The 11,717-nt window shown below is 50.1% G+C and overlaps 1 protein-coding gene across 2 annotated transcripts; it reads left to right on the forward strand.

Annotated features, from left to right (window-relative positions):
- The first annotated feature begins 324 nt into the window (after positions 1 to 324).
- LOC116827362 (uncharacterized) lies at positions 325 to 11,452 on the forward strand. Of its 2 annotated transcripts, none has more exons than XM_075065912.1 (5): positions 325 to 472; positions 2,063 to 2,189; positions 3,332 to 3,445; positions 5,046 to 5,135; positions 5,737 to 11,452. In XM_075065912.1, exons 2-5 carry the CDS (start codon positions 2,063 to 2,065, stop codon positions 7,026 to 7,028), a joined length of 1,623 nt encoding a protein of 540 aa, XP_074922013.1. In that variant the 5' UTR covers positions 325 to 472; the 3' UTR covers positions 7,029 to 11,452. The 2 variants fall into 2 exon arrangements, with proteins under 2 accessions (XP_074922013.1, XP_074922014.1); XM_075065913.1 differs by lacking the exon at positions 325 to 472 and adding an exon at positions 1,775 to 1,846.
- Positions 11,453 to 11,717: the final 265 nt, after the last annotated feature.

The raw sequence follows: 11,717 nt of genomic DNA on the forward strand, positions 1-11,717 counted from the left end.
TTACTAACAGCCACTGTTATGAATCTCAGCCCATATTTATTCTGGTGAAATGTCTGAAGAGGCGTCTCCCGCCCTGATGAATGACTAAGAAATGTTCTTTGAACCGGGGGCTGGAACTCAGGGGAGGGGGTGCAGGAGCGGCCGCACCCCCGGCCGGAAGTGGTTTGCACCCTACCCAGGGTGCCCAGCCCCCCACTGGAACATTGCTCCAATACCCGCCTTTGCAGAAGGGACGGGACCGGGAGCCACCAACAACCAGGGACCGACTTCACCTCGTCTCCCCTAGCGGCTCCCTCTGCCCCTCGCTTCCCCAACGAGCCGAGTCCTCCCCAGCCTAGACACGCCCAGTAACTGCTGCGGGGGGCGGGCTCGGGGAGGGACCTTCTCGTGCCCGCCGCGGAGCCCTGGGGGCCGAGCCCGGCCCCAGCGGAGCGAGCCCCCTCTGCAGGCTGCAGCCCCAGCGCCCGGCGCGGTGAGCGGGGCCCGGGGGGCGCAGCCGGAGGCGGCCGCGGAGGGAGGGAAACAGCCGCAGAGGCTGGAAATCGCCGCCTGGGGAGGGAGCTGCTGGGGGCGGAGCCGAACCGCGCCTGGGCCCGGAGAGACCCCCCCGGGGCCGGTTTGTGCAGCGGAGCCCGGCAGGGTCCGCGCCCCAGCCCGCGAGAGCCCGACCGACCCCCCTGCTCGCTGCTGGGGGCGGGCGGGACCTTCCCGGGGCGGCGCTGCGGGGGCTGCCGGGTTCTGCCCCCTTCCCGCCGAGCAGGCACCGGCCGGGGCTGGGGGCAGGTCCTGTCGGGCAGTTCCTCTGGCCTGTGCTGCTGGGGCTGGGACCAGCCTGCTCGGGAGACCGGGGTCGGGGCCAGGCTGGGGCCGCTGCACACACTGGCAATGGCAGGTGCTGGGGGAGGCTGAACTGAGCCCCTGGGTACCGTGGGGGAGGGAGGTTCCTTCTGTGACTGCCCCGTCGCCCGGCGTGTTGGGGATTCACCCAGAGCCCCCCGGAGCGAAAAGCCTGGGCGGCTGCTGCTGGAGCTACAGCTCTCTGGCTGGGGCTCCCAGGGGCTGTGTAGGGGACAACTAAATCGTGTAGCCGGGCTGTACCTGCTGACTTGGGTTCATGGGCTATTTAACTGAGGTGCAGATATTTGTACTCTGGCTGGAGCCTGGCACTACGTCCCTGCCCTGCATAGCTCAGGAACTTCTTTCTGTCACCAGCAGAAGTTGGTCCAGTGAGAGAGATTCCCTGCACCACTTCCTTTCTCTAATACCCTGGGGCCCACACGGCTACAACAGTGTAACCTTACTTCCTCCCCAATACGGAGGGCAAGCCCAGAGAGGGAGCGACTGGGGAGTGAACTCACCCTGTGTTCACCCCACAGTGCAGCTCCAGGAGCTCATGTATTTAGTACGGCTGAGTCCAGTTCCCCACTCTCACCCTCAGTGGCTCCAGAAGGGTCTTGGGGAGCTGGGCCTGGTGCTCTGTTCTGGGCATTGCATTGTGGCATGTGAGGTTGCAGTGCTGCCCAGATTTGGTCTGCCCAGTGCTCCAGAATGGTGGCAGAGGGTCAGGTGTGCAGGCTAAATGTAAGTGGGGCTCTGATCTGAAGCTCCAGGTTGCTGTAACACTCACTGAAGTTTGGCCTGCCCCTTCATGACAGAAGGTCGAGTGTGCAGGCTAAATGTAAATGGGGTGAGATCTGGAGCTCCGGGTTGCTGACATTCACTGAAGTTTGGCCGGCCTGCCCCTTCATGACAGAGGGTCAGGAGGACTCAGGGATGCAACCCTTTGTGCCAGGATACAACACCACAGCAGGGGACCACGTCCAGCTGCTGGAGCCACCGTGGTGGGGTGAGTCACAGACAAAAAAAAAGTTACAGGAAAACACTGTCTGTTACTTTTTTCACACCGTGACAAGCCTGCACCCATAATAATGGTTTGAACTTTCAAGCCTCCCTGGGCCCTCCCAGTTGCGTGGACCACTGTACATCCGCTTCACCTGCAACAGATATTCCTCTATCAGTGTGTAAACTTTGCCATGCTGAGTTGGGTTGTTTGTCCTTTCAGATGTCGGTGACATTTGAGGATGTGGCCATGTATTTCTCCCCAGCGGAGTGGGCCCTGCTGGGCAAGGAGCAAAGGCAACTTTACAGACACGTCATGTGGGAAAATTACCAGACTCTGGTCTCGTTAGGTGAGGAACTGTTTCCCTGACATCAGGGCCCCAGTGCACTGAGTGCTGCACAGAGACACAGTAACTGAGGTGGAGCATTGGTCTGAGTGGTTGGGTGGACAGATGTCTATGGGGTTCCGTGGAGAGGTGCATGGGTGTGGATGGATAGAGGTGTGTTTAATGGAGCAGAGCAGCCAGTTCATGGAGAGACAAGGTGAGTGTGAGAGAGAGAAGCTTCTGAGCCACGCAGAGCTCTTCTTCAGGTCTGAGAAAGGACAGCTTGTCCTTCTTACCAACAGAAGTTGGTCCAGTAAAAGGTATTACCTCACCCATCTGGCCTCTCCAATATCCTTGGACTGACACGGCTACAACTACACTGCATATCTTCAAGGGGACGCACTTCCACCCATGGTCACTAGGGCTCCACAGTTTAAGGCAAGAGAATTCTGGCTCTTATAGCTCCCCAGACAGAGCACATGAGCAGAAAAGCGCTGTGCGTTCTGCGGGCTACAGGATGAAATAGCCAACACCACAGTTAAGGTGAAAGACAGACTGGGTTCATCTATGCTGGAATAAACGACCCACGGCACGGCCATGGCTGGCTGGAACAGTTGACTCAGGATGTGGGGCTCAGGCTGCAGGGCTAAAAATTGCAGTGCAGATGTTCAGGCTTGGGCTGCAGTCTCTGCTCAGGGACTCTCCCCCAATATCCACTCAGCAATTTTACAGTCCCACAGCCCAAGCCCCAGACCTCTGACCTAAGCCAGCTACAGCTGTTTAATTCCTATGTAAACATGTCCATCAGAGGGAGAGGGGTGCTAGGCCATAGTAGAGTAACTCTCCTAGGCTAAGGAGAAATATCCAGCATTTGCCACATCTGTTCCCCGCCCCGCCCCCGCATCTCTTCAGACACTGCAGTCCTCTCCAGCTCCCCTTTCCATGGGTGCCAGGTTGTTTGCAACTCAGTATCCTGCCACTGCCGTGTGCAGGCAGTATTGACGATAAGCTGCAGTTCAAATTTCCATGGAAAACAAATGCAAATATGTAGATCAGCTCATTACCTAATTGCCACATTGCATATGGAGCTGAGCAAAGTGCAGCAATTCTGTGGCTAGAAGTGCTTAGCTCAGATCTAATGGGCAGTGATGCTTTTCTTTAAGCAGGGATCCAAACCCCCAAGCCAGTGGTGATCTCCAGCATAGAGCGAGGGGAAGAGCTGTGTGTCCAGGGTCCCACAGAAGAGGAACATGGGGACATCCTGAGAGGCATCCGCCCAGGTGAGGAAGGAGTTAAAATGACGTGCAGGGTTCAAACCAGTAGCTTGAAGGCAGCTGAAATCCTGATACATTGTGGACAAAGTGACAATACATCCCAGAATGTTAGTCTTTTAGTCTCATGTTAGGCTTTTGTGCAGCAGTGTCACATTGTCGGCTCTCATTCAATTCATGATCCACTAGAACCACTACATTCTTTTCTGCTGCACTGCTGTCAAGCCAGTTATTCCCCATTTTCTATTGTGCATTTCAGTTTTCCTTCCTAAGCGAACTAGTTTGTACTTGTGTTTCTTGAATTTCATCATGCTGATTTCAGACCAATTCTCCACTTTGTCAAGATAATTTTGAATTCTAATCCTGTCTACCAAAGTGTTTGTTACCCCTCCCTGGCTGTCAGCATCATTGGCCAAGCAGCACTTGGGAATCTCCCTTCCCAGTTCAGGCCCAACGTCGTTCCATCGTTTTTTGGGCTTTCAGTTGACGTTAATCAGGGATTTCCTTATTACTCCCCAGGACGGTCTGATCAGCCAGTTAGAGGCCTACCTGGCAAACATGTACCAGCTTTGGGCTGTTCTGGGCAGTGCTTTTAGCTGCTGCTTTGATGACAGGCTTACAGCAATGTTGCAAACTATGGCAGTTTTGGCCAGTTAAGCCAGACTCTTATTTAATATAAAGCAGAGGGAGAAGAATAGGAAAGAGAAGAAATAAGCTGGTGAAGGAAATGAACTCACAGTGCTTGGAGGGGGAAGGGGACAACGTCTCACTTTCCAAGTGATTTTGGGGAGTTAGCCAGAACTGGTAATGGTGGCTGTATTCTCCGGCTCCCTCTCTACGGTCCAGCCTTGTTAGGACCTTTCGTAGGAAAAGGATGGAGAAGATCTGGGGTCCCAGAGAAGTTCAGGGTGGCAACATGATGGTATCACTCGCTGCAGCAGTTTTCCACACGCACCTGCTGTTGCTGCTTCTTTCAAGGGTTGCATTTGGTTCCCCTCCTGTATTTCCCCCCAAAGTGTTTTCTTTTGAACCCCCCACAAAAGGAAGCAAGGGGCAAAATAGCCCAGCCCCTCACTGAGTTTTCCTCCAGTTAGGCCTAAATTCTGACATTCATTTTAGTTCATTAATTTCCAGTTCCACACTTGTCTTGTTTTCCAGCCAGAATTTTAACACTGTCCTTGATTTATATTAGTAGCCCTTTTTGGTTTGGACTAATTCCGTCATCTTGTTTATATTTTGCACCTTTTCCCATTGACATTTATTGTTGTAAGATATTGTAACACTTATAAACTTTCTCACAGTGTTTACAATTAAATGGCCAGTTAGGGTCAATTTCTGGGCCCAAGTATTACAATAGCAAGTTACTTGTTTGGCTCAGGTTCTCTCCCTCCCTTTGTGTATTTAGTATATAAGCTCTTCAACATCAGAACGATCTCTCTGTGCAGCGCCTGGTGCTGTGCAACCGCAAACTCAGTTGTGCCACCACAATAGAAGGTGAAAATCAAGCCCCCATTTTAAGCATCATTTATGATGTTGGGGAAAGGGCTTCTCTCAGTGATAGTCATTCGGTCTATGTGCTGTCAACCAAATACCTTTTGTCTTGGTGCAGATTTTCCAGATGCAGAAGAGACCTGGGACTGGCCAGCAATTGAAAGTTCCATGGGCTTCTTCCTCACACAAAGCTCTTCCCCTGCAGCAGGTAGGGAACCAGCTCTGTCCTTTCCACCAGTGGGAGCTGGAGAGCTCATTTCACGAATCATCCATCAGCTGCAAACTCTCCCCTCACAGAGCATTACAATAGGGATTGAAGCCCAAACATGAGATGTGCTACAGCTCCTCACCCTGATATCCCCCTAGAAATCCCATCTCTCCCTTTACGCAGATTCCCCCCGTCTCTCCTCCCCCCCCATTTTCCATAGAACATGGAGCCATTCAGATCCCATCACAGTGTGAGTTTTCCATGTGTGTCTCGGGAGAGGGGTGTTAGTGCTGGTGTGTATGATGCTGTTCTCCCCAGTAAGATGGGCCTCAGAGTAGGGAGAGAATCATGGGGGCTGGTTCTCATGTTCATTGACTTGGGGGGCTATTATCAGGGCCTATGGGACATTGACCTTCTCCTCCTTCCCCAGCACTGGGGCCCCTGGGAGTTTGGCCTCTTGCACTCAAGTGTCAAGGGTCAGCCCTGCTCTGAAGGGAGGGGCTTAGGGCTGACTCAGGCTCATCCCCCTGCTGGGAGTATCAGTGATCTCCTTTTTGTCAGCAGCACAGAAAATAACATCTGGATTCTCTTCCCTACCAAGCAGGAGCGAGGAACCTGAGCAGGGCTGAGGGGCAGACTCCTGAGGAAGAGCTTGCCAACCAGGAGTCACCCAGGTCTTTCCCAGGGACATCAGGGAAGAACCATTCCAAGAAATCTGAGCGGGGAAGGCACCACAAGAGGCAGGGCAGGCCACAAAGGCAGAGGAAGAATCTGACCAGGAAAGAGCCAGCAACCCCAAAAAGCCATCAGAGGAGATCCAGGCCACATCTAAAGCCTCCTGCAGAGGGACAGACTGAGCCCAGAAAGACCGTATATACCTGCCGTATGTGCAGGGAAGAATTCAAGGTGCAGAGAGACCTGATAGGTCACCACTGGACGGTTCATAAGAGACATAAATTGTATCACTGTAGCGAGTGTGGGGAGAGCTTCAGGAGAAAGAAGTCATTCAAAGCACATGGGAAAATCCACAGAAAGGAGAGAGCCCATCCCTGTTCTGAATGCGGGAAAATATTCAACCGGGCATCTCACCTCATTGCCCACCAGAGAATCCACACCGGAGAGAGACCCTATTGCTGTGCTGAGTGTGGAAAAAGATTCTTCCAAATATCAGCTCTTAACATCCACAAGAGAATCCACTCAGGAGAGAGACCCTATGCCTGCGCTGAGTGCGGGAAGTGCTTTATGTATTCGTCCACCCTTAACAGACACCAGAGAATCCACTCAGAAAAGCAGCCCCATCGCTGTAACCAGTGTGGGAAAGGTTTCAAATTTACATCAAGTCTTAATAGACACCTGAGAATCCACAGTGGAGAGAGACCCTTCCTGTGCCACGAGTGTGGGAAAAGATTCAACCTGCAAGAATATCTCATTAGACACCGGACAATACACACTGGGGAACGACCTCATCGCTGCGCTGAGTGCGGGAAAAGTTTCAGTCTCCTTCAAAGTCTCCGGAGACATCAGAGAATCCACAGTGAGGGGACCCCTCAACACTGCGCCGAGTGCGGGAAAACATTCAGTTGTCTAGAAAATCTCACTAGACACCAGAGAGTCCACACGGGGGAGAAACTCCATCGCTGCGCTGAGTGTGGGAAAGGCTTTGTCCGTCTACATCATCTCACTAGCCACCAGAGAATCCACACTGGGGAGAGACCCTATTGCTGCACTGAGTGCGGGAAAAGATTCACCCAGTTGTCAGGCCTCACCACCCACCTGAGAATCCACACGGGAGAGCGACCCTATCCCTGCACTCAGTGTGAGAAGCGCTTTGCTCACTCGTTGTCTCTTGCAAAACACCAGAGAACCCATGGGGCAGGGACTTCTGATCCTTGAGTTTGATGAGGGGAAACCTCTGCCCGCTCTTACCTCACCCTTCTCTCCACAGCCAGTGCACAGCAGGGAGACTCTGCACCTGCCCTAAAATGCTCCCACCTCCCCATTAACCAGGTACTAGACTAGAATTTTGTTAGAATGGGTATTTGTTTTCTCAGAGGTGGTTCTGGACTTACCTGGAACCCAGGAAGGAAGTGTTCCTAAACTTGTGTGTGGTAACCTGCATATTGCCAGTGAGGAAAGCTGCTGAGGGAAAGAGAGGGCCTCCAACCCTTTAACCATGGAATGTAGCAGATTGCCTGAAAGGGGGTTATGTGAAAATCCTCTTAATGTTCCAGGGATGATTCTGAGTGTAGTGAAACTGAAGGAGTTTGCTGTGGCTCTACGGAGCAACACTTCTGTAGAACAGAAAAAAGCTGGGTTGTTGCTTAGAGAAGCTCCTAGGGAGAAGAAGCCTCATGGTAATTTTTCCAAACAGTTTGCTGCAACTGATGGGTGTAAAAGTGATTTGGGTGAGTTAACTCACATTGAATCATTATATAGTGAAAGCAACAGTTTGTTTGGGAGACTGGTTTCAATTTCTAACTGCCAAAGTCTTTCTGAGGTGTCTACATCCATTGACCTTGCTTTAGAAAGACCCAGTGTGGATAGCCTAGAGGAGGTTTCAGATTAGGGTGGGGAATTGTTAGAGAAATGAACAGCCTTGTAGCCAAGTGGCTGGGCTTGGCCAGCATGTTCTTTAGGCTGATTGAGTAAACAGTCTGGGCCTCGGGGTCTGAGGAAAGAGTGGGCTACTGGTGTTTCAGAGCAGAACAGCCTTGTGACTGAACTTACAAGGATGCAGGGGAGAGCAGGCAAACTCATCTCTAGACACTTGGAATTGTTTGGTATCTCTTTAAAACACAGTCCAGTCGCTAAGCTGTTGCTGGTGGTGGATCCGCAAGCAGGCATGCAGGAGAGTGTTTGTGCAGATGCTCATAGCACAGAGGGGCTGCACTTGGTGAACACACCTAGCCAGCAAAGGGATTCAGTAAGACAAGAAGTATGGTATGACCAAGATACTTATAAACACTAACTTGTAACAAATTTGGTGATACTGTTAAGGTTTAGCCTTCTAATGTATTTGATTTTGACATCAACCCTGGTCAAAAGGTACAATGTGTATGACTTTGATAAAAAACCTGTAAACATACTGGGGATAATACCTAAAAACACACTATGCTAGAGAGCTGTAACATTTCACTATTATACAACTGATACCTGTAAGCAATTGTAAAACTTGGCACAGCAGAGGATCTTTACAAATCTAGTCTGCTGTATAGAAGGGGAAACTGAGGCACACTACCACATTGCTGTCATGGCTAAATGCTAAGGTAATTAGACCCTTGAGAGCATTAATGTCTATACTAAAGTAACATCAGAGAGAAGACTTTCAGAAAGTGAAGGTAGCTGTATATAAAGAGCCTGATTTTAGTCAGGCATGATTTTGATAAACTATTTCTGTTGTACACTAATTCTTGTGATGTAAACCAGAAGTGTAATAATATAGGACCAAGAATGGAAAATTCTTGTGCTGCATTTAGCAGTGTCTAGGAACACCCCTTTCTGCATCAATTTTGCGGGGGGAGGGGGAGTGATACTGCATGGTATTTAGGGGACACTTTAGGACATCATGAATATCAATATTGTAGAATGGCAATGAATTTTGCCAGATATGCCATGTAAGATATCTGCAAAAATGTCATCATTTGCCAGAGATGACTGTATCGTCTTTGTATTGAGAGTTATAGGTATGTAGGTATGTCTGTATTTCAAACTTGTGTTATACTTCTGAGCGACACCCCCAGACAGTTTGGCATCAGCACTGCCTCCCCTGCTTGATGGCCCATTAAGGACCATCAGCAGTACAATTGATCTATTGAGAGAACACACATACACCTTATGACTCAGCAAGGCATGCGGGGACATGCCTATGAAGGAAACTGGGCTTTCAAACCATGTGCTGGGCATCTTGTGTTTGGAACAAAGGAAGCACAGGCCACATGGGAAAATACTATAAAAGGCAGCTGCATCTTCATGTTGTCTTCAGTCCTGCTTCTTACCTTTGGAGAACTTTGCTACAAACCGAAGCTCTGAACAAGGACTGAATGACCCATCCCAACTGTGTGAATGTGCTCCAGAGGGACTTTCAAGGCAGTAAAGTCACCAATACTGCTAGGAACCTGATATCTGGAGTATGAAGTCTTTGTATATATGTGACTGTTTTACCATTTAACATCTTTTTGTTCTTTCTTTTTTCTTTATAATAAATCTTTAGTTTTAGATACTAAAGGATTGGCTGGCAGCGTAGTATTTTGAGTAAGATCCAAACCTCTACTGACTTGGTGACCTGGCTGAGCCTTTGGGGTCAGAACATTTTGTATATGTGAGCGGAGTTTAAAATAACTTTGTACTGTATCCGACGTAGATGCTGATTGGGAGCCAGAGACTGGAATGCAGTAAAGGGCGCTGGGTGATTTCTGTTTTTGCTTCCTGATAACCAGTGTGGGGGACCAGAAGCACAGTTTGTGACTGGTTGGGGGGGCTAGCTTCAGTGTTGCTCCCAAAACTGGTGAGCATCTACTCTCCGTTTTGCAGCCTGCTTTGACTTTGGCCTTTCCAGTGAGGGCTGCCCCGCGCACCCCCGTCACAATGACAAAAAAATTCAAAGTTGTTGGCACAGGCGCTGGCTTCCTCTTTTCCCTGGGGGTGCTCAACCCCTACTCTGCCTCAGGTTCCACCCCCCACTCCAGCCCTTCCCCCAAGCCCTCACCCCTGCCCTGCCTCTTGCCACCCAGTTCTGCTCCCTCCCCCAAGCTCGCCCTGTCCCCACTCCCTCTCTGCCCAGGGTGGAACAGCTGATTGCAGCAAGCAGGAGGCACTGGGGGAAGAGTTGATCAGGAGAGCTACTGGTGGGCAGGAGGCACTGCAGAGAGAGGGGGAGGAGCTGGCTGCCAGTGGGTGCTGAACACCCATTAATTTTTTATCGTGGGTGCTCCAAGACTGGAGCACCCACGGAGTCGGTACCTATGGTGGTTGGTGGCCTTCATGGAGCAGCTGCAGCTAATGGAGCACCTCTTCTGGGTCTGAGAAAGGAGCACTGATTACTGGGATCGTATCATAATGCAGATTTAGGACAATGAGCAAACTGCAGAACTTTTGGATGTGAAGGGCCCATTCGTGGATCTGTGGGCAGAGCTCACCCAAGCCCTCCAGCGCAGGGACACCACAATGAGAGCTGCACTGACAGTGGAAAAGTGAGCAGCAATCATATTGTGGAAGCTTGCAACACTGGCTTCCTCCTAGTCAGTGGGAAATCATTTTGGAGTTGAAAAATCCACAGTGGGAGCCACTGCCATGCAAGTGCGCAGGGCCATTAGTCATCTTCTATGCAAGACTCTGACTCTCAGCAACGTGCAGGACATAGTGGATGGATTTGAAGCGGTGGGGCCACAGACCACACACATATCCCTATTTTGCTACCAGACCATCTTGCCACAGAGGACATCAACAGAAAAGGCTACTTTTCTATGGTTATGCAAGCATTGGTGGATCATCAGGGATGCTTCATTGACATCACTGTGGGCTGGTCAGGGAAGGTGTATGACACACACATCTTTAAGAATGCAGCACTGTTCAGAAAGCTGCAGGCAGGGACTTTCTTTCCTGACCTGCAGAGTACCATTGGCTCACTAGCTTGGATCTCAGTGAGAGAAATATCCCCGTGGATGTAGCTGCTTGTGTCCTGCTACAATATGCATCAGGCAAAGGGGGGGAAAGCTGCTGCCAGGGTAGAGGGAAGAGGTGAAGCAGCTGTCTGTGGACTTTGAACAGCCAGACACAGGAGCCCAGTGAGAAGCCGTGTGGTTGACGAAGGCTTTGAAAGAGCACTTTAATGGGTAGCTAGTGTTCTGTGCTGGACTGTTCTCTGCGGCTGGAGCTTGGGGTGGTGCTGAGAATCGTGTGGTGCTTGTTGTACATTCATCAATACGGCTGGGTATTTTCCTGAAGCGATGAATTCTAGGGTGCTTGGTGCACATTTATAAATGTGATTAGGTGGTTTGCTGAAGCCAGAGATGACCTGTGCCTGCCAATAGTGTGTGTGTTGGGGGGTGCCATAAATAGATAGCTAAGGGTTAATGTTTCTTTTACCTGTAAAGGGTTAACAAAGGGAACCAAACACCTGACCCAAGGACCAATCAGGAAACTGGATTTTTCAAAGTCAGGGAGGGAATTTTTGGGGGCTGAGTCTTTTGTCTGTCTCTCAGCTATGAGAAGGTTCTTTCTATCTTCTAATCTTCTGTTTCCAAATTGTAAGTACAGGTAGAAAAACAATATAGGCTTTTATGTTGTTTTGGTTGTATTTACATTGTGTGTAGCTTGCTGGAATGTTTCAAATTATTGGATATCTTTTTGAATCAGAGTGTTTTATTCATATTTCTTTATAAAGCAATAGCCCTGTATTGTCAATGTTTTCACTTGATGCAGAGATGACATTTATGTCTTTTTTTTCTTTCTTTTTAATATAAAGTTTTCTTTTTAAGACTTGTTTGAGTTTTATTTCTCTCTGGGTAGGCTAAGGAACGAAGGGGACGGGAATTCCTCTTGTGTTAGATCGATGAGGTAAGCTCTGCAGCAAGGAAGTCACAG

The sequence above is a fragment of the Chelonoidis abingdonii genome, chromosome 4 (assembly GCF_003597395.2).
Source record: "Chelonoidis abingdonii isolate Lonesome George chromosome 4, CheloAbing_2.0, whole genome shotgun sequence".
NCBI classification, from domain to species: Eukaryota; Metazoa; Chordata; order Testudines; family Testudinidae; genus Chelonoidis; species Chelonoidis abingdonii.

Bases quoted from the DNA above. Each gene is read 5' to 3' on its own strand.
- LOC116827362 (XM_075065912.1), top strand. From the start codon at position 2,063: ATGTCGGTGACATTTGAGGATGTGGCCATGTATTTCTCCCCAGCGGAG. The intron at 2,190-3,331 runs GTGAGGAACTGT...TTCTTTAAGCAG, and splicing joins CCAGACTCTGGTCTCGTTAG to GGATCCAAACCCCCAAGCCA. The intron at 3,446-5,045 runs GTGAGGAAGGAG...GTCTTGGTGCAG, and splicing joins CCTGAGAGGCATCCGCCCAG to ATTTTCCAGATGCAGAAGAG.